The 27,539-nt window shown below is 41.7% G+C and overlaps 2 protein-coding genes across 6 annotated transcripts; one reads left to right on the top strand and one right to left on the bottom strand.

Moving 5' to 3' along the window:
- Positions 1-597: 597 nt before the first annotated feature.
- LOC131246346 (uncharacterized) lies at positions 598-21,049 on the bottom strand. Of its 5 annotated transcripts, none has more exons than XM_058246375.1 (3): positions 20,874-21,049; positions 16,759-18,986; positions 598-809 (listed from the first exon to the last, which is right to left on the bottom strand). In XM_058246375.1, the coding sequence occupies exon 2, from the start codon at positions 18,682-18,684 to the stop codon at positions 16,771-16,773; it is 1,914 nt and encodes a 637-aa protein (XP_058102358.1). In that variant the 5' UTR covers positions 18,685-18,986; positions 20,874-21,049; the 3' UTR covers positions 598-809; positions 16,759-16,770. The 5 variants fall into 5 exon arrangements, with proteins under 5 accessions (XP_058102358.1, XP_058102359.1, XP_058102357.1 ...); XM_058246376.1 differs by lacking the exon at positions 598-809 and adding an exon at positions 895-913; XM_058246374.1 differs by lacking the exon at positions 598-809 and adding an exon at positions 15,891-16,412.
- A 3,870-nt stretch (positions 21,050-24,919) lies between these two features.
- On the top strand, positions 24,920-27,217 carry LOC131247111 (protein ALP1-like). Its single transcript, XM_058247551.1, has 3 exons — positions 24,920-24,953; positions 26,638-26,718; positions 26,808-27,217. Exons 1-3 carry the CDS (start codon positions 24,920-24,922, stop codon positions 27,215-27,217), a joined length of 525 nt encoding a protein of 174 aa, XP_058103534.1.
- Positions 27,218-27,539: the final 322 nt, after the last annotated feature.

Here is a 27,539-nt window from a genome sequence, read left to right as displayed (position 1 = left end):
CTTTTGTTTTTCGAAGATGCTTGCAGTAAATAAAATTAAAAGGAGGAAACATCATTTCTTAACAACAAACAGGGACAGGAAGCCCCAGCTACCTCAAGGTCGAGAAGGATCAATGGCTCCAGGCAAGAAGGCAAAAAAAAATAAAAATGTTTAGCCCACTAGATAAGGAACCAATGACCAACATTACATCTGAAATAATCCCTGGGACAATGCATAAACCCATGGCCCAGTTCTCAATGTCTATTACAATTCATAAGGGAAGATGTGAAAACTTGGATTAATGATCCTAATAGCTCAAAGCCGACACTTCCCCAATCCGAACTCTCCCAGTCTCCCTGTTCCAAAAACCACCTCTAAATGTCCATTCGTCACCCCCCGATACAGGCACTGAACTGACACATCTATCCTTGGAGATGCCGAGAACATTTTCTTCCCATCTGGTGGGTGCTAACTGACCATTATATGAACCCCTTGCACTCTATGGCCCACAAACAAATATCATACTTACCAGCTACTTAGCTTCTATGCAATCACCATTATAATCTTTAGAAGGAGAGGAAATTAAACAGATGATTGGTAAGGGTGGCATGTTAGCTTCTCTTAGTTACACATTATAACTTCTACTTTCAATGACCAGGTCCCAAAACCGGACATCACCCACAGATTGCTTCCTCGAGGGAGTCCAATGAATTAAAAACTAGCATTATACCCTTTTACAGCCCGTCCAATCCGCCAAAGTAGAAAGTTAGTAGCATCAATGGCCAGCCTTGCTGTAGCACTCTTTCTGACATTCACTGTATGCCTGGAGACTATTAGAAACACTGAAGCATTTAAGAAACGTGTTGCACAAAATGAGCACACCAACAGCAAAATTGAAGCATTACACCAAAAGGCTGGAGACTACTTCAAAACACTGAAGCAATTAAGACATGTTACACATCATCAGCAAAATTGCAGTGTTACCAGATTACCAATCAAGAACACTCTGAAAAGAACCTAACACTTTCATCCACCATGGAAAAGAGAAACAGTAACAGAGGATTGTCTCACCTCAACCCTCTTTTGTGTACTTTTTGAAATACTGAACAGAGAACCATTCACAACAATAGAGCACATTTTGTCAAAACATATTCCTTAATCCACTACATCCATCTCCAAAACCCATTTTGCCAACAGGATAAAGCCAGGAAGTCTAGGTCAAGATGATCACATTGCTTCTCCATATCAACTAAACAAAGGCTATCTGCTATGTTGATCTTGATTCATAATTAATGCAATCATTAGCAACGAAAGGTATCAAAGATTCATCAATCCTTGATAAAAGTACCTTGATAAGGAGAGATGATGAAGCTTATCACATCTCTTAATCTAAATAATAGAGTTTTGACTCTTTTCTTGTATACTCAAATAAATCAGCCTAAAGTCTTTAATTTCTGAACCCCCTTGGTTTTCAGAATAAGGGCACGTCTAAATTTTTTTAAAAATTAAATCTTCAAACCTCATGGAATTTTTCCATTAAGCTTAAAAATCCTCCTTGATAATTTCCCAGCTATCTTCACCAAAAAAAGAAAAAGAAAAAAGGGTGAAGCTATCCAGGCCTGAAGCCTTGTCTCCGTTGATCTCCCATACTGCATCACAAATTCTTCTTTGTCAACACCACTTTCAAACCAAACAATGATGATCATGGGGAGCCTCATTAAACATCAAAGCATCTAGAGTAGGACTAGTAGTATCTAGCTTCTCCTAAAATTCCATGATTGCCCTTTTGATTTGTCCCGTGTTCCCTAGCCAGACAATTGTGAATAGCCAGCTTACGAATGGATTGTCTCCACATCACTTATTGTCCACGTAATAGGACATGATTATCATGTTTTAGGAGCTCCCTCTCTTCCTTAAACCTTGAGTTGTGGGATCAACTTCTTCCTTAATGGCAAAATTCCTCTTTCCACAATTCCCTGCCCCCAAAGGTATCTACTTCAATTTCAACTTCTTCCTTAATGGCAAAATTCCTCTTTCCACAATTCCCCGCCCCCAAAGGTATCTACTTCAATTTCAACTTCTTCCTTAATGGCAAAATTCCTCTTTCCACAATTCCCTGCCCCCAAAGGTATCTACTTCAATTTCAACTTCAGCAACTGAAGTTTCTCAATGACACACTTACCTCAAAATCTTGCCACCTACAGGAGATCAACTGCACAAAATTTGGCTACTCCAGTCACCACATCTCCAATAAAAAGGGAATCCCAATTCTTGAGTGGAAAATGAATCAGACCTGACGAAAAATTCTCTCTCTGAAAAGACCAAACATGATCCGAGGCCAGGCACAGAAGAACGGACTGGCTATCCCCCTGAAAATGCCTTTCCTTATGAACGGATATAAAAAATGTTCTAGATTGCACATTGGCAGTCTTTGCCAATTATTAGACAAGATGAACAGAGTGGATGAGAGGATTTTCAATAAGTTTGTTGTTCAATGCAAAATACATGAACTTTCTTGTGCTTGTATCCATTCTACACCTGTGATGTTTTTCATATGAAAATAACATCATATTGATTATCTGCTGCATTTGTTCTGCCCAAAAAGAAGGGGTAAAAAAAAAACATTTTCCTTCGGAAAACCATATTTTTTTAAAGGTTACGAAACTTTATTAAGAGAACCCGCCTAGCTAATGCTAGGGCAAGGAAAAAATTACAACCGAAAAATGATAAAAGATTACAACCGTCCACGGCGGCTTCTAAAGCAATCTTAGAAGGACTAGGACCGAGAAGCAACCAACTTCTAAACAAGCCAAACCATTACATCCCTCCTACCCGAGGGTTGACAACAATGCAAGTGATCCAGGAGCCTAACAAAGTCATCAACTTCCTCATCCAGAAGATCCCTTCAGCACGGGAGGGACCAAACCACAACATCTCCACAAATGGAAAAACCGCGAGCAACTATAATATTCCTTTCTGGAAATAGAAAAGCTAAATTTGGAAACTCCACCAAAAGCAGTGTTCCTCCACACCACGTCCTCCCAAAAACAAATACACCCACCATCTCCAAGGGAAAAAGACACCGCTCTTTTAACTTTTGAGCCACTATGGTGACCACTTTACACAGACTTGATGCCCTATAATGAGAAGAATCCTTAACCAACCACCCCCCATCCTGGAACCCATACTTACTAGCGACTATCTCTCTCCATATTCTCTCTTATTTTGTACCAAACCACCACAACCATTTTCCTAGCATAGCCAAATTCATAGCTCCCAACACCCACATGCCTGGCCCCCCTTCAACGAGCAAGCCTCTTCCTGTTTTAGAAGATGAAAGTTCTATTTTTCCTCCGACCCCCTGCACAAGAAATCTTGCCTAAACTTCTCGAATTTGTCCAGAACAGATTGTGGACATCTGAAAAAGGACATGAAGGAGAGGGGCATATTTGTTGGAGTAGCTTTAATTAACATTAGCTAACCTCCCAATGAAAGATATCGACTCTTCCAACTTGATAACTTCCTCTCAACTATTTTAATCACCTTGTCCCAAAAGTGCTTTGTCGGTTTTCCAATGGATAAAGGGAGACAAAGATAACTCGATGGAAAGCATCCCGCACCGCACCCAAACACGCCCACCATGCTTGACATATCTTTTTCATGCATGTGAATGCCCAACATCTCGCTCTTTAATATACTTACCTACACGCCCAACATTACTTCATATCACAACTCACTATCTTCCGCGAGTCATCCACCACGTCCTTGTCTGCCTCATAGAAGAGAATGGTGTCGGCAGCAAACTGGAGGTGAGAAACCTGTATTCCCACATTCACCACCCCAAATCCGTGGATAAGGCTAGCCTCTTAACCTGTGTATGGCATTTTGCGTGGGGCTTCTGCTACCACCACAAACAAAAACAAAGAGAGCAGGTTGCCTTGCCCAAGGCTTCTCGATGCCTTAAAGAAGCCCTTCGAAGACCCTATTACGACAACAAAAAAACGCAGCCAAACAAACGCATTCTTGGACGCGGCCCCTCATTTCTGTCCACAACCCAGCCTTTCCAATATGTATGCCTTCTTGATGTCCAGCTTACACACAATACCCATCTTGCCTTACACTCGTGAGCAATCAATGCATTGTCCAGGATTTGCCTACCTGCTACAAATGCACCTTGATTTCATAAATGACTTTTGCCAGAACCACCTAGAATCCAGATGTAAGGACTTTAGCTAGAATCTTATAAGGGCCCCTATAAGACTAATAGGCCTGAAGTCTTTCAAACTGTCTACTCCTTTGACCTTCGAGATAATTGTGATGAATGAAACCCGAAACTCCGACGACAATTCAACCTCTCTCAAAGAACTCTTTGACAAAGTTGCCCAAGTCATCTTTCACCACATTCCAGAATAAATGAAAGAAAGCCATAAGGAATCCTTTCAGCCCCGAAGCCTTATCCCTTCCCAAAGAGTCCACTGCTTCTTTGATTTCCTCCTCAAACACTGGTTTTTCAAGGGAATCTATTCCGCACTAAACAATTGGCTGAACTCCAAGTTATCCAAACAAAGCCTCTTCCACCTTTTAACAGTTAGCAAACTCATGTAATATTTGCACACTAGAGTAACAAACTTGGGATTTCTCATCAACCCTTTCCACGTCCACTACTAAACTGACGATCATGTTATTCCTAACCACAGCACTTGCTATGCAAGAATTGCATATTCTTGTCACCTTCTTTTAGCAAAACAACTCTTAAGCATCATCTCGATTTGATTTCCTTTTCCTTGATTCGACTCATGTAGTTTAAGGACAATTTGGCTCATCTCGCGTTCTCGGCCTCAGATAATTCTCCCCCTCCTTCACATCTAGAGCATGAATGTCCCTTATAGTGCTATCAACCTTAGATTCCCTGTTCTCAAGAACCTCCCCCTCTTCCAAAGATGTATCATTCCTTTTAGAAGCTTAAGCTTTCCGCTTCGGTCTAACCTCAACAAAACTTTCGGCGTCAAACGACTCCCACCATTCCTCCACCAAGTTTGTGAACCCTTCCACTTCCTAGCCACATGAGCTCAAATCTGAATGGTTTTGGGCCCCAATTTTCCTTCTCTACTTCCAGAATGGACGGCTAATGATTGAAGACTGATCTTGGAAGGCCCCGTTGCTGGACTAACAGGTATTTCTCCACCCACTCGATGGAAACCAATAATCCATCAAGACAAGATAGAATGGCCCCATCTTGCCCATTCCTCCTTGTGAACTTGACGCTGCACGTCGGAATATCAATCATTTCATTCCTACTCCCAATCTGAAAAGTACTTCATACTACGAGTGATGCGACTGCCATTCCACTTCTCATAGGTGAACCTAATTACATTATGCATCATGGCATCCTCAAGCTCTCCCTTATGGAATTGAGCTCCTCCCACAACATAGACATCTACGCTACCTGGCATGGCCAATAGATTGTAAACAACCATCTGAATCCCAAACTCACTTCCCTTAGAGCAATAGGGATAGAACGAGTCGCACCACCAATCCTCTTTAACCCACACCTCAAAATTCCAGGCCACCATAACTCCCCCTGCAAATCCAATTGCATCCATTGCCACCCAGTGAACCTGATTACATTGTGCACCATGGCATCCTCAACCTCTCCCTTATGAAATTGAGATCCTCCCACAACATAGACATCTATGCTACCTAGCACGGCCCATAGATTGTAAACAACCACCTGAATTCTGAAGCCACTTCCTTGAGAGCAATAGGGACAGAACGAGTCGCACCACCAATCCTCATTAACCCACACCTCAAATTTTTAGGCCACCACAATTCCCCTTGCAAATCCAACTGCATCCAACGGCACCCAGTTCTTCAACCCTCCCACCCAAAAATAAAAAATAAAAAATAAATCCAACATCTTCCAATCGAAAGACTGCAGTTTGTTGTTCTACAATGGGATTAAATGAGCCATGGCCCTTCAACAAATATCTCTAAATTGGATTCTCTTACTTGCTCCCCAAATCCCTAACATTCCAGTTGAGGGCATGTTTGGATTGCGAATCACATCAGTAATTCGATCTAAAAGTGTCATCATTACGATTTTACAACGTTCATTTAAATACGTAATTCAACGATCAAATGCAGATGTAATAGGCTACAAGTAAAGGAATTTATAATGATTACAATTTTACATTGTATTACAATGGAAATCTCCTATCTAAACACAAGAATCGGTGTATTTTCCTTATTGATTTAACATTTCCATAATGTTAAAGTATCATTATTACGATTTTAACAAGCCTATCCAAACACGGGATTTGTCAATTAAATTACCTATTTTCTAGGAGTTAGGTATTGTAATTTGTAATCATTGCACTTTTACAATACATTACTAATGTAATTCGCAATCCAAACAGGCACTGAGCATCTTAATTGATTAGCCATCCACACTCCTCCGCCCTTCTTCATGCCACTGAGCTTGACCCCCGAATCATAGTTGATTGAGCACTCTAGGATTAACAGTTCCCTCCACTCCTTGGGAATCTTTTCAATTTCAACTAATGAACTGCCTATATCTTATGATTCCCTCTCCTCTACGAACTAAAACAGCGCAATGACATACTTGTCACTATTTTCGAAGAACACACCCACCATTCTACCCACGTGCCCAATCACATCCTTGATCTAGTCTTGTCTCTTACCAACAGAACATGAGCCCCCTCCTTTCCTGCTAGGATCCTCCTCATCGCATTTGGATAATCGGAGCTGTTGCGCTCCTCAACATGGCCACTCGTAGCCTACAAAAGCGTAACCTCTAGCATTTCTAATAGAAGCTCAACATCGGTTGGATTCCCCATAGATATAGAGCCTCTCCCTCCTCTCCCGATTCAAGGTCTTGAGATGCCGCCATCAAAGACAAATCATCCTTGGATGCCTCAACCAACAACTCATAGGACAGGAAAACACCTTGCCCATTGCATACCTCCTAAAAAAGAAACCAGAAGACTCTCCTACTGTTACCCGAACTTGGAGAAAAGGACTCATAATCCACCAGCGAAAACCGAAGACCGCAACCCTCTTTGTTTGCCCTCTCTTCATCATTCTCTTCGACAACTGTTAAAGCCTATTTGGATAGTGAAATACAACTATAATGAATTGTAAAGGTGTAATAATTACAAATTACAAAACCTGCCGCCTGGTCAACAGGTAGTTTGACTGAAAATTTCCATGTTTAGATAAACATGTTAAAAGTGTAATGATGGTACTTTAACATTAATGAGATGTCAAATCAACAGAAAAAATATATCGATTCGTATATCTGAATAAGAGATTGCCACTGCAATGCATTGTAAATTTGTAATGATTACAAATTCCTTTACATGTCTCCTCCTATTACATTTGCATCTGACCACCAATTCCATGTTTAAACAAATACTTGAAAATTGTAACGATGGCGCTACTATTACGTTACAATATTATCGTAATAGGCTATCCAAACAGGCCCTTAATATGAAGGAGAGTTTTTGCAAATCATTTATAAAAGGGGGGTGAGACCACAGCATAGTCACATGTGTTAACATTAAAATCACTAAGCACTTGTGTGGGAATACCCAACGCCTTTGCACAAGCCGAGGTGGACAAGAGTGCGATAGAAGCTTCTCGCCCCACCCTGGACACGTGGAGGCATCATCGAGCCAGATTCTCCACCCGTCAAATCCATCTCCACACATGTCAAACAATTCGACCACGTGGGCACCAATTCTCCTGCCATTATTGACAAGTGGCATAACATTCACCCCTCTCCACGCCTACCTCTGAACCCCTTAAGTCAACCTAGCACGTGGCTTGAGCCAACTACAACTCTCAATCGAACCTAAAATCACCCATAACATGCATCATGCTCATTGACGCTCAACCTGATGGTAGCCAGATGCTCCACCTATTGCCATTAAAAAGACCCCAACTACCCTAACGCGTGTCAACAAGGGAAGAGCCACCTCTCCACCTACCATTAGATGGCCACCATCACCTCACGTGTCTGCACCTTCCTTCCCCCCCCTCTCAACTCCTGTCACGCCCCAGACTCAGTAATTGGACTCACAAGGAACTCGATGGCCGGTTCTGGCCGCAACAGCCTCCGTAGTACCCCATTCTTGGCTCCTAAGGTAGATTCCGATCCTGGGATCCTACAAGGAGAATTTTCATAACAGTATAATCATTTTCAATACAAGCATACCCAAGATCACAGCAAGTACATCTGAGAATAACAAAGGCACACATCGCAAAATCCACTATAAATTTGAACTTTTACATCATCCATAAGGTCCAAAAGGACATACATGAGAATAAAAGGAAAAGAGAGAGAAATTAGCAACACTGGATTCCTCACTGATCAACTCTACTCCCCGCTCTGCTGCTACGGCGCCTCCCTATAATCTCCTGCACGCATCAATCGTGCATAAGCTTATAGAAGCTTAGAGGGTGGTGTAAGTGTGTGACAATGGTACACAGAAGAATAGTAGGAGGTATAAGGAGAGAAGCATGATCAATGTGCATATCACTAGCCTTACTAAGGCTTACCACGAACGCGATGCAATGAGTAATGGGTGCCATACCAAGGCAATGCATGAAGGGGCTTGTACAGCCAATGTTAATGCGGTGCAAGTAATGTCAGTGCTCATATCCAAACCACAAGTCAAGTACATTTCCAATCATAAGGAAATCACCGGGGTCCATTACACTGCTGAATGACTGCCGCTCTGCAGACCCCGCACAGTCAAACGAGCGTAAGAGACCTCACTACCCGCCTGTGGACAGCCAATCACCAACAAGGCCTGACGGTAGCGGACCCATTTACGAGCTGATCAGACTCAGCCTAGCAATGCCTCCTCACACCAGGCAGGTAAGGCCACGCCCCTATCCAACCGACTACACGACAGTGGGAGCCGCGGCCTAACGGTATAAGGCCCTCGTGCGCTCATATATTCCACCCGGTCACGGCGTTGGAGCAGATCCTTGGTACCATGGAAGTTTTAGGAATTTCACCCATGGGCATCTTATGCACCCGGTATGCTCAACTAATATTTCCGGTGTCCACACATACGGCCATCCACGAATACCCGTGGAGGCAAGGCCCTGATGAAGTAAGGGCAGATATCCACAAGCTATGCAATGCCAGATGCATGAATCACACAATCACCCATGCATTAACTCCAAGCATCCATCTCTCGAGGAGATACCAACATGTCCTACACAATGACACAGCCATGGCCAATCATACCTCAACCAAGCATGCATATGATGCGTATGGGAGTGGGCCATGAAGATGAATAGGGGTGCCAATGAGGTGAAGATGAACTCTCTACCTAACCATGAAGGGTCTAGGTACTTAACCAATTCCTCATAAGGAATACAATCTCTAGTGGGGGCCCATATACCTGTGGTATCCCACGAGACTAAGGAGAACAATGGTATGGGCCTAAATAGATGAAACGGGCCTAGCAAGGGTCTATGGTGGGCCTTTAACCACCTATAGAAGCCCATGGGCCTACCTTAGGGCCACCAATGTGGACATCCAACCACAATTGGTCCCCAAGAGGTAGCCCATCTCTAATTGATCATGGATCAAGGCCCAAGGCTCACGCAACATCAAAAATAAGAAACGGGCAGCCATAATCATACCACAAATACTCATATTGGGCTTCAAAAAGGCGGCCCAAGGCCTATCTAAAACATGGGTCCAAGGGAAACACACATAGCCCAACCCATATATACCATTATGGGCCCATAGGGGAAAGGTTAGGGCCCAACATAAAGGCCACTAATCCCATATATTGTGGTGGCCTAGTGGGCAGCCCATTGCTCAAACCACATGGGCAAATGTCATGCTCTTAGTCAAGTAAGTTGGGCCTACAACCCGGCCCAAGTATTAAAGTTGATTTGGTGGGCAACCAAGGGCCCATCTACTTGTGTAATCGGGCCCACTAACCCAACACAATAGCATGGTAAAAATGGCCCAAGAGTTCAATGGGCCTATCTGGAAAGTTCCAGCCCAATTGAGCCTAAAGAGTTCAACAACCAACTACATTCATGGACCTGATTAAATTCAACTGTGGTGGGTCTTAAAAGTGCATTTATCAAGCCCAACATTTAAGGAACCAAAGGTATAAATTATTTTCTCTAAGATCTTCACAATGTGGTGGGCCCTACTCCTCAAAATTTCAGCCCAAAGGCCAATCATAATTATAACAAGTTGCTGGATTTTTAACCCAACAGGTTAATGGGCTTATTGGAGTCCAGTAATTGTTTCATTTGATTAGGACATCAGCCTAAGTGGTCCAGCTATCAAGTCAGAGGGCCCCACCACATAGGGTTACATCATACGACACAAGGGAGTAGGTGGGCCACACTGCTAGACCAAAGTCCAACAGGTAGCCCACATGGGGCGTCCCATATGGGCCTGGGTATTTGGCCCAAACTGACCCAAATTTGCAGGCCGCACCACAGTCAGCTCGAATGTCCGTTGGGCCTAAAATTTTGCAAAGTGACACTTCTATAGGTGGGTCACACCCCCACAAAATTTCAGAATTTTTGGACACTTAAAAATATTTTAATTTATTTAAATGAAACAGACTGTCCAGAAAATCGGACTGATCTGGACACCATATTGTAATGGGCCGGTCCAGCCACCACCATCGCATGTACAGGTGTCCATTGGCCCCAAAATTTTGTAGGTGGGTCCTACCATGAGTGAACCACCTCTCTGCAAAATTTTATGATTTTTGGATACTCATAAATATTTTAATTAAATTAGGAATTCCAATCTGTCCAGGAAGAGATGTTGCTGTCCATGCATTGTTTACCCAATAAGGTGGGCCCAACCTTCATCCAAGCGGGGGAAAATGGAGGTTTAGTATTTTCTTCATAAAATAAAGTAAGGTGGGGTACATAAAAGTAGCCCATCCCTCAGAGAAACCAAGCTGAAGTGTATGTTTTTCCTCCATACATGTGGGCTGGACAGCCCAACAAGGTGGACCGCCCACCCCTATGGGCCTCCTTTTTGGGTACCATTTCATGGGCCATCTGAGGTATGACCCATCACACCTCACGGTGGGGTCCACACCTTCTCATTACACTTCATAATTATAAAGAAAATAATGGCAATCATGATCCAAAAATTCATGCCAAAGATTGAACATGACAGTCCAGGTTTTTGGACAGCAATATATGGCTGGACACATCAGCCTATGTCTCAATAATCTCAGCCATAAAAAGGGTGTGTGGCCTTCCTCAGTAGGCCCCACATAAGTCCAGATCACATACTAGGACTAGGACACCTGCATGCATTGATTAAGGTGTCCAATGATCATGGAGTTGGGTGGTAAGGGCATCGCACCTTGCTGGATTCTTATTTTTTTTTATTTTGGGACATCCAAGGCCTACTAAATGGGTCACACACACATTATCATCCATACATCAGAGAAAATAGAAGAAGAAAAGAGAGTAATCCGGCCATGGGGGTAAGGCCCCGCCACTAATGGGCCCTCCCAAGAATGAATCATACCCATACAACTACATTGATTGTACATGCAACATAAAATCACTACATGCATGATCTATAATTGCTATGGATGGTTGGGATGCCATCCCAACATGATCCTTAGGGTCTAGATGACCTTAAGATGGAGTGGATCATTCAGTACATTATGATGGGGTCCATGGAGAATGGCCCCATCATGGATCATGACATGCATGTAGGATGGGCCAAAGGGCCACATCCATGGGATCAAATGGGATCCCCACCATGGATTGGTGGGTCCCATATGATCCATCTAGGAAGAAAAATAAGATCAAAGGGTAGAAAAGAAGATCAGAAATTATAATCACCCACCTTAATGGATCCCACTCTAACCTTCAACATTCCATATCAATGATCATAACTTGAGATGGGCTACCTCTTGGGGACCAATTGTGGTCGAATGTCCACATTGGTGGCCCTAAGGTAGGCCCATGGGCTTCTATAGGTGGTTAAAGGCCCACCATAGACCCTTGCTAGGCCCGTTTCATCTATTTAGGCCCATACCATTGTTCTCCTTAGTCTCGTGGGCTACCCCAGGTATATGGGCCCCCACTAGAGATTGTATTCCTTATGAGGAATTGGTTAAGTACCTAGACCCTTCATGGTTAGGTAGAGAGTTTATCTTCACCTCATTGGCACCCCTATTCATCTTCATGGCCCACTCCCATACGCATCATATGCATGCTTGGTTGAGGTATGATTGGCCATGGCTGTGTCATTGTGTAGGACATGTTGGTATCTCCCCGAGAGATGGATGCTTGGAATTGATGTATGAGTGATTGTGTGATTCATGCATCCGGCATTGCATAGCTTGTGGATATCCGCCCTTACTTCATCAGGGCCTTGCCTCCACGGGTATTCGTAGATGGCCGCATGTGTGGACACCGGAAATATTAGTTGAGCATACCGGGTGCATAGGATGCCCATAGGTGAAATTCCCAAAACTTTCATGGTACCAAGGATCTGCTCCAACGCCGTGACCGGGTAAAATATATGAGCGCAAGAGGGCCTTATACCGTTAGGCCGCGGCTCCCACTGTCGTGTAGTTGGTTGGATAGGGGCGTGGCCTTACCTGCTTGGTGTGAAGAAGCATTGCTAGGCTGAGTCTGATTAGCTCGTAAATGGGTCCACTACCGTCAGGCCTTGTTGGTGATTGGCTGTCCACAAGCGGGTAGTGAGGTCTCTTACGCTCGTTTGACTGTGCGGGGTCTGCAGAGCGGCAGTCATTCAGCAGTGTAATAGACCCCTGTGATTTCCTTATGATTGGAAATGTACTTGACTTATGGTTTGGATATGAGCACTTCCCTTCCCTCTTCCTCTCTTCTCCAGCCCCTTCTCCCTCAAATCTCCTCCCATCTAACCTTCAACAATCCATCTCACCCATTGAAACATGTCTCTTGGAGCATGAAGAGAAGATTGATGTAAGCTTGGAGTGGGATCCATTAAGATGGGTGATTATAATTTCTGATCTTCTTTTCTACCCTTTGATCTTATTTTTCTTCCTAGATGGATCATATGGGACCCACCAATCCATGGTGGGGATCCCATTTGATCCCATGGATGTGGCCCTTTGGCCCATCCTACATGCATGTCATGATTCATGATGGGGCCATTCTCCATGGACCCCATCATGATGTATTGAATGATCCACTCCATCTTAAGGTCATCTAGACCCTAAGGATCATGTTGGGATGGCATCCCAACCATCCATAGCAATTATAGATCATGTATGTAGTGATTTTATGTTGCATGTACAATCAATGTAGTTGTATGGGTATGATTCACTCTTGGGAGGGCCCATTAGTGGCGGGGCCCTACCCCCATGGTCGGATTACTCTCTTTTCTTCTTCTCTTCTCTGATGTATGGATGATAATGTATGTGTGGCCCATTTAGTGGGCCTTGGATGTCCCAAAATAAATAAAAACAAAAATCCAACAAGGTGAGATGCCCTTATCACCCAACTCCATGATCATTGGACACCTTAATCAATGCATGCAAGTGTCCTAGTCCTAGTATGTGATCTGGACTTATGTGGGGCCCATGTCTCTACCCTTCATTGGCTAACCTCCTGCATTCCTTCCTCTACCAGATTTCTCTAATCTACAAGGCACTCCCCACCCCACCTCTCTCTCCACCCATACCAATATTCTCTCCTCCCCGACAGCAATGGAAACAGACACAAACATTGGATCCATCGAAGCTCTCTTATTTCTTAAACAAATTCTTGCCACACTAACCTCCTCGCCTCTTTTCATCACTAGACCGAAAACAATGACCTCACCCAAACAAGACCCAAGCACAAAAAATGCATCCCTGAACCACAATTCCAAGGCAACCCCCAGATTAGGAACTGCAAATCCTTCATCCCAAATACCGATCTCTCTCACTACTTCTAAATTGACACCACCGAACCATCATTGAAGAGAGCACATAATGGCAATTTGGTCCAAATTAGTTTCAAGCCTGACTAAGATCAAACCTCATTTCCATTGATATATTGATGGTGAAGTCCTCTAAATTACAGCAAGCATCTAGACACATCTTGATCTCAACTACAATGCTCTACATCTCATCTAAGCTACTAGAGACCACCACAACACCCTCCATGCATTTTCAACCACTCAAGGGTTGATCTTCACTACCGGGTCTGCAATTGACGACTCCTTCCAGGTCCATATAACCTCTTTTAACCGCTTCTCCTACCCCGCCTTCTAAACTTCACCTTCAATCGGCCTCTGATTTGAATCTCTCCCTGCAACCACATCCCTAAAGGTTCTTGAGCTTCCTCTTCTGGCCTCCTCCCTGCACATTGCCCCTTACTAAAACAACTCTAGCTTCTCCTCACCTTACAAGCACTCTACTTTCCTCTCACCTCTCTCTGAGCCTCCAAATCCTCTTCCTTTTTCTTGTATCTCTTCCTTCTTGCTAATTACCTTATTGATCATGCCAAGACCATACGTCCATACCATGCCTTCTGGACCAATAATCTCCTCCCTCGAAAGCCTTTTCCGTTCAAAAATGCCACCACTCAAGTCACCTCTTCCACCAACTCCATGCACACAAAGGCAAAGCCATAGATGGACAAAGATCTCCGAGCTATGGGAATAATCACCTCCTTAACCACCCCAACATTCCCAAAAACTTAGGAAATAGAGATGTCCAATCCTCCAGGAAATTTTCCACAAAGAGGGATGGAAGTTCTGGCAGAGGGTTGGCACCTTGACCTTCTCTTCCCATCAAGGCAAACTTCCACCTCCTCCCTACCAAGCTCCATCTCTCCTTCTCCCCTTTATTTGCTTCCTTTTCTGTCCTTATTGAAACCCCCTTTTTGACTCCCGAGCCCCAACCCAAACTCTCCCCCGCTCCCAGCTTCTAGACCCTTCCCTTCTCGAACCATAATCCCAAACCCTTCCTCTTATTTTAGTCTCTACCCTCACAATCGAACTCCTTTTCTCCGCTCCTGACACTTCTCAATGAAGCCCTTGCCCCCTTGCTAAAGCCTCTCACCCTCAACAGAAGACTACCTCTCCCCTCTTCTCTTCACCCTCTACCACCTCTTCTTGAACTTCCTTCCCTTCCCCTCTTGCCCCTAGCCAAGGATCTACCTCTCTTTGCCCTTGCCTCATCACATCAGAATCAGTATTTGAAGTATCGGTATTGCTACAAGTTTCGTTGGGCAGGGATACGGAAAAAAATATCGATATCGCCGATAATATCACTGATAAACGAAAATATGGGGAAACATGGGAAAATTGGTGAAATTTTTAGCGAAACTTCAGGAGATGTTAAAATGTACATATTTGCATATTTAGAAATATAAAAAAAGAATGCATACATAACAAGTTTCCATTTAATGGGGCCTTAAAAGCATGTGATATTGTAAGAAATCAGTCAAACCATCCCATCTAGCCTATTTAACCATCAAAACATCCATTGATATTGCAAAATATCAACAACACATGATATTTCACCAAGAAATCATCAACAATTGGAAAGGAAACGAAAGATTGTGGTCTCAACATCGCGCATGTTGCAATATTGATAATATCGAGATATTATCAATATTATCAATGATAAATTGAACACTACATAAAACCATGTGCCGGTGAAAAAGAAAAAATTTATTATCAATGACAAATTGAACACTACATAAAACCATGTGCCCATGAAGAAAAAAAATTATTTCACTTTTTTGCCCCGCCAATGAGCTCCTCGTGCAATGAAATAAATTCCAGGTATTAGCAATGAAATAAAAAAAATTTCTACTAAACAAAATTTTGATGATATCAATACGTTGGCGATATTATTGAAATATTGTCGATACACTTATGATAGAGGCATTACCTAGAATTTACATTGTCGAAAATATTGACAATACATGGTGATATTGATGCATTGGCAACACAAGCGACACCTAGAATTTACATAGTTGAAAATATTGCCGATTACATTAGCGATATCAATACATTGGCAATACTTAGCGACACATTGCTAATACCTGGAATTTCTGATACTACCAGTGTTATCGATATCGCTACCAGTGTTATTGGTATCGTTGAGCTGGAAATAAAGATAATAATCGGAGATATTTCGATAATATTGGAGATAATTTGAACACTGATCGGAATTTCGTCAAGCTTTTGCCCCACCAATGAGCTCCTCGTGCCCTCGAGCTTCTCCCAAACCTTCTTGAGCTCCTCCGACCGATGAGCTTCTCCTCATCGCTCCTCTTTCATAAATCACAGGTGAGATGAGAAATTTCCAATTCTTATCTCATTTGTGATTTAAGACGAAAAAGGAACCCTTGTAATGGATCTCCCATTTTCCGAGCCACACCAAACAAGTGTATCTTGTCTGCCATGGAAAACCCACCAATGAGATTGGCAACGTATCCAAACGCACCCTAATATCATAAGATGAATCAATATTTGACACTGAAAAGCATCACCAGTTTAATACAAATCATCAAACAACAAGTACACACACACACCAAAAAAAAAAAAAACCGATGATCAAAAGAATTTGAGTTTTGACTATATCATGTATTAAGATGTATGGAGTTATATACAAGGGAAGATCTCCAAATCAATCTCTCTCATTAAATATTTTTTAAAAAATAATAATCTCGAAACCGATATTCCAAGCAAAGGTTCGCAAAAAGCCCAAATTAATATACAAACAAAAATAGAAGAATTCATACCTTATTGAATTTTTATTTCTTCAGACTGTACATTAATGATTTTATTGCTTCATGTATCTTTGCAGTGTTTGTCTGCCTCGCTTCCTGAGATGCCTGGTGTAAGCTTCGAAGTCCGCGGCCTAAACATGCAATCGTGGGAGCTGAAGGAACAGACTCAGCAACACACTCGATTCCATCCCCATAAACCAGTAGCCCTGTGCAGGTGGCAACACTACAACCAAATGCTGTCCACGGCATAACCCCAACTGGCCGGCCCTGCCGTCTTCTCATTATTTCGTAGAAGGCTGACCGCATGGCTTGAAAGCTGGTGCGTTCAGCAGAGGCTATAATGCTGTGGGCCACCACACGGATCTTTTCGGCAGAAGCAGTCACCTTCAAGGCAGAGGTTTTGGCACCGGAACTGGCAATGCCTGGGGCTACGATCTTTGATGGTCCAAGAATCTTAGTTAGAGCAATAGCAGCTGTTCTCTGCATCTGAGCTAAACCGATTTTCAGAGAAACAGGGACTTTGTATGTGACCACCTTCACAAGCGTTGACACAGGTACAGCTTTCGATAGAGATGAAGCACCTAAAACTGCTGTCGCTCCTGCACCAACTGCCACAACAGGCTTGTCAGCTAATAATCTCTTTCTATCTGTGTTTTCTGCTGATATTTCTACCTCGCTATCATACATTCTGAAACATTGGTCAGCTAATTCTGCAACCTCCAGAGGCACAGTAGTATTCCAGTGCTTCCGAAGACCAGCTAAACTACTAGCATCAACTATAGCAACTATGGATCTGAACTTTTTGGTCTGACTCTTGAGGGCTTGTGCAAAAAGAACATGGCATTTCTCATCAGGAGGAAGATCCGAAAATTCAACGGCTGCGGAATTGGTCTTTTCCATTTTATTGACAGGAGAGCGGGCAGCACTGTTCAGAGCTATTCTCAATCCCTCAACGGCAATTCGGAAGTTGTGAACTTCAGATAGAAGTTTAGTATCAATAGATTTTCCTTCATCAACATCGACAAGAATCTTTTGTGCATAAACCAGGGCTTTTCCAATCGCTGGAATATCAATGAACATGTCGTGTAAATCGGTCAACAAGGAGTAAACAGATTCGGCAAATGACGGAGCTTGAAAATCACACCTTGGCTGACAGTCTCCAGCCTCAGACCCATGAACAGAATCCAGAAAACTAGGTTTTAAATCTTTCGACGTTGATAAAGCTAAAGATGAAGATAAAGATTTTACCATCTGGGATTGAAGCTTATCGGTGAGGCAAAACCTCTTTGAATTCGAGGAGATAACTGAAGTTACTTTCCCAGGAAGCAGATTGCTTGGCTGTAGAAGTAATCCAGAACCTGCATTACCCAAATCATTGTTATCCGAATCTTGACTATTGTCCACACAAGTACTCACAAATGGAGATTCAAGCGACAAGAATGTTGAATCAGCCTCTTTTGCAGCACTTTTGGCAGCCAAGAAGTGCCCATAAAACCCAATCCCGAAAATCTCCCGCAAAACCTGACCTCCTGCCAAACTCTCATACTGTACACTATTTATCTTATCAACAAAACATCCTTTAAGCACTCCAAAAGCAGAAGTTGGAACTGGGATTTCTTCATCATTCCTCAAATGATTCTCCTCTTGCTGAATTTCAATCAATGCTGAAGGAGAAATCTGGGCCACAACAGCATCAGGCCGTACTACCTTAATCAGATACTCTGCATCTAAAGCGGATTGTTCTGATAAGTTTTGTGCAGCTAATACATACACCACTGCCTGTGATTCAGGCTCACGAATGGCAAATACAAATTGTTTTGTCTGGTCAGGTATAGGGAGCCCACGAACCAATGTGTCTGAAAGCTTCAAATCATCACCAGTTTTGCGTAGTGAGAATGGCCACAGATTTTGCAGGTGTGAGAGAATTGTGGATGCCATGACAAAAACATCAGAAACACAATGGAGTTGCTACACCCACAAAATCAATTGTAACCTAAAAACCCATGAGACGTTCCAAACCTATCATTTTTTAACTCCCAAATCACTGAAATGAAATGAAACTCGGTTATAGTGCTCCCATCTTAGTAAACAGTGACAATGATCAAAACCCGAATGCCCTCAATCATTTCAACGATCTTACAAGGTCCAAACAAATAGTTCTAAGTTTCCAACCATCCAATCAAATAAATGAGATTTTATCTGATCCTTCCAAATTTGGCCACTAAATTTCTCGGACAATCCTGCAAAATCCAAACGATGTCTTCTGAAATCCAACTCAATCAAATATTACAAAAAACATGACCAGATATACCCAATGATGCACCAATAACAATGACTGAAATGCTGCACAAAGCGGACAGAAAAACCATTGACATTACATCCAATTTCACCAAAATTTAAGGTAAATGAGCTTGGACTTACTACTGAATTGAATTGCAACTATCAACCTAACAAAGTGGAAATGCCCAAACTGTGATCTCATAACATAGAATCCATATTGAGGGTTTGGACTCCAAATTGCAATTGTTTACATCAGTTGGAGGCATAGCACCCATTCGAGGGCTACTTCCTCATCATAAGTAATCACTTATGTCATTTCGTATTGAGTAAACTGAATGTATGCGATTCAATTCATCTGCAATTCAAAATGCAGCCTTAGGCAGCATTTGGATGCAGTGATGAATTGAACTGTGAACTGTAAAGATTAAATGACTGAATTGTATTGATGTCTCCAGGCATCTATGCTGAGGATAAAACCTCAACTGCAATTTGAAGCACAAACCCTCAATACTAATCCCAAGGAAGGTGGTTACAATTTGGGTATTCCCATGTATATGAATTCAAACTGATAGTGGATCCAAATGCACCCTTAACAAAGAAAAGAAATCAGAGTCTTCAAAGATATCTGAAGGGAGGGAGGGAGGGAGGGAGGGAGAGAGAGAGAGAGAGAGAAGAAGAAGAAGAAGAAGAAAAAGAAAACTTCAACAATTCTAATATCTGAAGCAGAATGCAGAATGGGACTTCAAGAAGGACACATGATCCTCAACCTGAGGATATCCACAAGACACTAAGGTCGTCAGATTGAACAAGTGGGACCCATGGTTCCATGGTCCAGGCAATCGATCCCTTGAACCCCACTGTGGACGGATCGCATCCAAAAAAATCTGCAACAGTTGGAGGTCCTAGCCACCAACCTGCACCCTTTTTTCAGTTGAGTGTGTATTGCTGCTTAATTTACCTGCTTGACCATCAATTTCAGGCCACAAATTGAAACGCTGGAATGCCCAATTGGGGACTTTTAGACTGTCAATCTTCTTCAGGCGACAAATCAGAGGGTTAGAATTATCCCCTATTGAGGACTTCTAAGCCACCTATTTTCAGGCCACACAATTGGAAGGTTAGAATTACCTTGTTGAAGACCATCTATTTTCAGGCCACAGATTGAAAGGTCAGGACTTTCACATCAAGGGTTTTATTGGAGCATAGCCCATCCAAGGCAGCCCCCAACAGACCAATGGTATGGATTGCTGAACCATAGGTCCCACTTGTACAAACTGGGGAAAAAAAATCCAAGTATATTATCCATACAGTCGGCCAATGATCTTTAATGCAAACTAAAAAGACTGTCATTCTAGGTTTTCTTTCTCTTTTCTTTGATCATTGAAGGAAACATAAGGATTGCTATAACCTTCCTCAATTTCAGGCCACAAATCGAAGGGTTATGACCGTTCCCTATTGAGAACTTCTAAAGCGTCCATTTTCAGGCCAAGATACTGAAAGGCTAGGAATGACTGTCTATTTTATTCAGGCCATAAAATGAAAGGCTAGGATTGTCCCATCGAGGAGATTCTTGGAACATGGTCAACCCAGGGCGGTGCCAATACACCAACAGCATGATCACTGAACCATGACCCCACGTGTACAAGACCTCAAAAAGAAAGAAGTCCACGCGCTCGATCGAGGATCTTACTGGAAATTAAAGAGAATATCGATTTAGGGTTTTCCATTTCTTTGATTTTCTTCAAAATTGAAGGGCAAAAAATCTATTGGAATGAAAGGGCGAGATGGAAAAGGCATTTTATGAAAGAGATCAGAGAAGAAAACGGAAATCGGGGATTTCGGATTACCTGAAAACGAAAGAAGAGGAAAGGAGAATTCTCAGACAAGGATTTCTGAAAGAGCTTCAATGGAATGGGGTGAAATACGAAAACGCAATGACGCGGATTTTTCTTCCGTCTTCTATGGAAGAGAGAAGTTCCCAGGCGTTTCTACAACTCGCGTATTTGTATTTATACTCGACACTATAATCGGCCCAGCACACTCGGGTTTGGGCAGCGGCTAGCGGTGCCAACGGTGACCTGTCCGGTACGCGGAAGCGGATTGGCTGATGTACCACACAGCAGCTAAATAGCTGATGTATTGACGTCAGCAAGTTCTGTGGGTCCCATCATGAAGTATGTGTTATATCCAAATCGTTCATCTATTTGGATAGCTTGTCTTAATTCTTGAGCCGACAAACAATACAGATCAAGTTTCAAATCAATATGAAATTTGTTTTTCCCATTCATCCATGTATTTTTTACCTTATTGAGGGATTGGATGGAAAATAAATGCTATAGTGAGCTCAACAAATTTTTTAACAGTGACAATCATTATTCTAGCTGCTATTTTTCGTGTGGTCCATTTGAGATTTGGATGTAATTCAATTTTATTTTTTACCTCGAAAAAATGAATGAACACTGTAGATATAATAAATACATTATTGTGGGGCTATGTAACTTTGATGTCATTTCAACCATTAGCTCGAGGAGCGTTGGCGCTCGTCTCCGCACGACACATATCTACACCCAGCTATATAGCTGGTTTGTGGTGCGCCAGCCAATCCGCTTCCCCAGTACGGCAGTAACCCACTTTGGTACTTTGGTCGGTGGCCACCATGGAGTATGCGTTTTATCCACGCCGTCGATCCATTTTGTAAGCTAATTTTTAATGCACGAGCCCAAACAAAAATGAGGCAGATTCATATCTCAGGTGAACCATACCCTGAGAAACAGTGGTGATTTAACGCTCACTGTTGAAAACTTTATAAGCGAAAGTGTTTCCCTGGGGTCTTTTGGATGCCATTAAAGTTTTAGGGCCTGTTTGGATGCCTGTAAGTTGGGTAAGTGGGAAGTCACTTATAGGTGGTGTTTGGGGGAGAAAAATTGCATGTAAGTCACTTACAAGCAAATCTACCAAAAAACTGCAGGGCGAGGGGGGTGGGAAGTCACTTCCCTGTAAGTCACTTACAGGCTCAACGGTCATATTTTTAAAAAGAGGGGAAGAGGGAGAAACGCACCAACCCACCAACCACCATTATAGCCATGAAGCAGCAGTCATTGAAGGAACTCCAGCAAGCCTTGCAGCAGTTCAGCCAATCCACATCCTGCAACACTATTACCGCAGCAAAGCTTTATTATTACCGCACCAACGACTGCCATTTACCACACCAACAACCACCATTGATAAGCTTCTATAAAAAGGGGATTGCAGGTTTTGTCTCTCCATCCCAAGCTCTCTCTCTCTCCCTCTCTGCAATCTCTTTCCCCCTCCCTCTCTGCAATCTCTCTCCGTCTCTGCAATCGCTGCGTGGTGCCTTCCGCCTTTTCTCCTCTCGAAACGGTAGGGTTTCATCCACCCTGTTTTTTCTCCTTTGAAACGGGAGTGGTTTGACGTTAATATATAACGCTGGCACACCTGCGCACGTGCGCATTTTTTCACACCTGTTATGGGCCTCTAATCCGAACGGACCATGTGATGCAGCATCCCATGAAAACGTTTAGGGACCAATTTGCGCCCTGATTTAAAACTCTGGTGGGCCATAGAAAAGAGAGATGCAAATCAAGGTAGGAAAATGTTTTCTTTTTTCATGGCCCATCAATATTTTAGATCAAAGTATAAGTTGGCTAATGGGGGTTTCATGGGGTTCTGCATAACGTGGACCATTCAGATTTTGGACTCAAATCACGTGTTATGAGTTCTCAAAAAGTTCTCAAAAGAACTCTTGCCAAATGGTGCACGGCTGAGTATTATGCGGAAGGAATCATGTGCTGAGTAATGCGTAAACTTTGTGGATCCACCATGATATATGTATTTGATCCACACTGTTCATCCATTTTAATATTTAATTTTAGACGAAGAAATAGATGGACGGATTGGATAAACCAGTCCTAATTTGGGATTGCATTGAAAGTGGTCTTAAACATCAATGGTGCATTTTGAATATTTTTGCTTACATCTCATGAAACCAGTCCTAATTTAGTTTCATAGTCAATTGTTACATACTGGGAATTTCATAATTTGTTTCATAATTTCATTAATGGTACTAACAGGCTATTTCTTAATTTTGGAGCCTTTTCTTTTCTTTTTCTTTTTTTTCTTTTCTCATCTTTTTCTTTTACTTTTTTTCTTTTTGTTTTTTGTTTTGGTCTGACAACTGCATTATTTGTATTTGTAAGCAGTAAATGCATTTGCGTACAAATTTAGGACCTGTTTAGGTGTTCCAAGTGGCAGCTGGGATGGACTCCTCTAAATCTTCATCCAGGATTTTGATTTTGGGTCACCAATATGACTTTCATTTTTTATTTTATTTTTTCTGATGGCCTTGTAAAGTGCCCTTAAAAAAACCTGTTTCAATGTCTATCCAGATCAGCATTGATGTTGGATTAATTTTTTTACTTGGGATGCATCCAAATTATACATTAATTGACATATTGCTCGTTGATTTGGGAACCTTGCTTGAAATGCAAACTCTTCATGTCTGAACTGACCATCCAGCAAGGTCATACCCCACGGATGATGTTAGCCTTGTGGTAACTGGCCTATGAATGGACAAGGTAAAATGAAAATAGATCCTGTAGTCAGTCAATATGCAAACTGGAAGAAGTCCAAAAATTGGATGGCTTGGATTGTTAGGAGTGACTTTTGTGTCCATTGTCCATCACTGATAAGTGTGCTGCACTCATGTGAACTGTGGCATGTGGAAACTCTGTTAATTTGGGCCATCATTGATTAATGATTCTTTGTATAAATCATGGTTTTTTGCTGATGGGGATTTGTTATTTTCCGTACATCAATGCATTTGGTTTCTGGATGTTGGAGAAACTACAGTTCCTTTTCATGGGCATTTCTTGTTTTCTTCCCATTGCATTTGCACTTAACTTGTTTGTTTCAGCCTCTTTTCCTCTTTCCCATTGCAGTGATGAATTTAAAAAAAGGGCTTCTGTTTTTTTGGTTTTTGTAGATCATAGTTTCACATTACTGAATTTGCTATTTGGTATCTGGGTTTTGGATAAATTACTGCTTTTGCTGATGGCTATCTGTTATTTTCTTTAGCTCTATCAGCAAAGCCATACATAGAGCTGCATTATAAATTTTCTCTTACATATCAAAAGATGCAGCAATGCAGGGATCGCAACAACCTAGAGGCACATATCCACTTCCTCCAACCAACTCTAATTCTATTGAAAATAAACTCATCAATCTCCCTGTCTTTATGAATAATTGAAGGCAATAAAACACATTTAATCATAAAGCATCGAGTCTGTAATTGTTCTTAAATGTAACAGAATATAGCTTATTTCTTAAATAGATTGGTCCAAGAAAACATTTAACTGTTTAGACAAGTCTGTAATTCCAACACAGGTTGTTTAGCCTGGTGACTACACAGGTGGAGGAAACCTTTTGGCAATCCAGGCCATTCATCTGGCGGACCCATTATGGATGGAACATGCCTGAATGTCTCATCCACTATCCTTCAGGCGATCTTTAATTGTTTGATCTAATTTGCAGATGGACAGTTTAGCTAAAGACCCATATTCTGTGAGAATGAAATGGTTAGTATTTTCTGATGGGGGAGATTTGTCACATCCAAGAAAATTTTGCCATGAAGCCAATGATCTTTTATTAGTAGAGAATTGAATCTCAATTTGCTAGAAGCATTGACCTGAATGATGGAAAATGAAGAAAAGTCCCAACTGTTTGGTGACTGTTCAACCATATATTAGATGGCAATGGGTACTGGTTAACATTTGTTCTCTTTTTTCTTTGAAAAACATAATTCTGCATTTTTAAACAGTTCATAGGAACTTTGATCAATAGTTCAAAGTGATACAATGCAGACGGGTGCGCGGACATGGATATAAGGAATGGGAATCCAACCATATCTGGTGAGTGCTGTCAAACTTGTCAATAGGACTGATGGCATACACAGGTTGGCATGCTATGGTAGGAAGCATGTAATGTCTGTTGCAAATTCTCTTCTTCTTGCATGATGGTGCATTTCCTAGATTAACCACATGTTCATTCCTCACCTGTGGAGTTCCTTTACTGAGCACGCCATGCTGGAGACCGAGGAATTAGCATCCAGATGCACCGGTCTGTAGAAATGGTGCCCATGGTTTCCCTTCGGGAATCTTGATTTGAAGGGTGGACAAAAGATTCCCCAAAATATCCTAAGATCAGAGGTTCATGGTCGATTAATCAGGATGGCAAGGAGACACAGCAGATAATAACTTTCAAGAAGAAAGGCCAAAGGTTGGATCTCTTAGATCTTCCAATCTTTCATCCCCGTCTGTTGTGGATCTCATAAGATCAATGGTCTTGAACATAACCATGGGATCCAACTGCACAGAATGGATCGGTGCATATGGACGCTTTCACTTCCTATGTATCAGGATATAATTTGTTGGGGGAGAAAAGATAACATTGGAATTATAGCTCCAGTCAGGCACCCTCAGAAATAGCATCTTTCACTTTGTGTGATGGTTGGCCCCATCCATTAGCCCCCAGCATCAGCTTATTACCACTCCAGTAATTCAATGACATTTTAGAAATTTTTTTCCTAGATATTCTTTTTCCTCTGCTGGATATAACTCGAGAGGATGGCAAGCCATACTTTGAAGTCACTACACCCAGTCCTTTTGATGGCTGGACGAACAACACAAAAGGCTGTTTATTTGTTCTAGCCTCTTGTTCTTAACTCATTGTTTTTGTTATTTATTTGTTCTAGCCTCTTGTTCTTAACTCATTGCTTTTGCTATTTATTTGTTCTAGCCTCTTGTTAAAATTTAAAAAAAAATGTCTCCACCACATGGAACCAAGCTGAACCCAACTGTGGTCTCTTTGTATGGTTCTTTGTGACCTTGCCAATCATTTGTTTCAATCTTTAACTTATCTTACTATATATTTATTCTTTGATTTTTAGATTTATTTGCGAAATGGATTCGGATTCTGAGATGGATTTTCATATGATGTCTACAATGACTACGGCTTGTGCATTAATGACCATTTGGCTTGATAAAAACAATATGTTAGAAGAATCACAAGAACATCAACGAAATTGGACAGGCGCACAGGTTGCGAATGCAATTATTAATGGACCGGGGCCAACATGTTTTAACTACATTTGTATGCACAAAGACGCTTTCTTTAGCCTTCGTGATATGATACAAGAAAAGAATAACCTACGAGGCACATTTGGCGTATCATTGGAAGAAGAGTTAGTAATTTTTCTTCATATAATTAGCCATAATATTAAGAACCGTGTCATGCAACATCATTTAAACCATTCTGGGGAAACAATTAGTCGTCACTTTAACAGAATGCTTAATGCAGTTGTACTTTTACAACGCAATATTATAAAACCACCTAGAAATGGTGTACCACCCGAAATAATGAATAGTACGAGATTTTTTCCGTACTTTAAGGATTGTGTTGGAGCAATAGACTGCTCACATATTCCAGTGATGATCAGTATAAAAGAGCAAGCCAAGTGGCGTAATCGAAAGGGATTTATTTCTCAAAATGTGTTAGCAAGCTGCTCTTTTGATTTAACATTTCAATATGTACTAGCGGGGTGGGAGGGATCGGTATTAGATTCACGAATACTGGCAGATGCTCTTAACCAACAATACAAATTAATTGTCCCAGCAGGTATTGATCTAAGTAGACATATAAATATATATTTATTTATTAATAAGCAGATTACATTTACATGACTTTTAAAGTGTGTTTTTTTTAAGGCAAATATTACTTAGTAGATGCTGGTTTTGCGAATGTGCCGGGCTTTTTAGCACCATTCCGTGGCGTTCGGTATCATCTAAAAGAATTTAGGCAAGGTTGTCAACCTAGGACAAAGGAAGAGTTGTTTAATCTTCGTCATTCCTTATTGCGGAATGCTATAGAACGTGCTCTTGGAGTATTGAAGGCACGATTTTCCATATTGAAGATTGCTTCAGGCTATCCTTTAAATACACAAGTCAATATAGTCGCTGCATGTTGTATCCTACATAATCATATTATCAATGAAAAACGTGATCAAGAGCTTGATTTTGAAAATAACAATGATATCGGTAATGGTGAAGATGAAAGTGAGATGCATGAAGATGAAGGTAATGAGAGTAGTGAAGATGAGAATGAATGCGACTTCTGAAATGAATCTGCGGTTGCTAAGAGGGAAAAACAAAGATGGAGGGAATTTCGACTTGGACTTGCGTCGGCTATGTGGGAATCATATAAGTCAGAACAAAACATCAATTATATATATATATATATATATATATAATGTGGATGCTGATAGAAAGATTATTGCAATTTATAATATTTCTACATCTATTTACAATTTATATTATATTTTTATATCTTATGTGGCTTTACATGTTTGTAATGTTTAAATGTATAATGTTTTAAGGTATGTCACGAAATGCAAAGGCAAACAGCAGTGGCCGAAAGGCACAAATTAATTGGACATCATA

This window comes from Magnolia sinica, chromosome 5 (genome assembly GCF_029962835.1).
Source record: "Magnolia sinica isolate HGM2019 chromosome 5, MsV1, whole genome shotgun sequence".
Taxonomy (NCBI): Eukaryota; Viridiplantae; Streptophyta; class Magnoliopsida; order Magnoliales; family Magnoliaceae; genus Magnolia; species Magnolia sinica.
The sequence above is the reverse complement of the archived record's forward strand: the minus strand, read 5'-3'. Positions and strand labels throughout refer to the sequence as shown.

Coding starts and splice junctions, on each gene's coding strand:
- LOC131247111 (XM_058247551.1), top strand. CDS start 24,920: ATGGATATAAGGAATGGGAATCCAACCATATCTG. Junction 24,954..26,637: donor TGGGAATCCAACCATATCTG/GTGAGTGCTGTC, acceptor AATATGTACTAG/CGGGGTGGGAGGGATCGGTA. Junction 26,719..26,807: donor CAAATTAATTGTCCCAGCAG/GTATTGATCTAA, acceptor GTTTTTTTTAAG/GCAAATATTACTTAGTAGAT.
- LOC131246346 (XM_058246375.1), bottom strand. CDS start 18,684: ATGGCATCCACAATTCTCTCACACCTGCAAAATCTGTGGCCATTCTCA.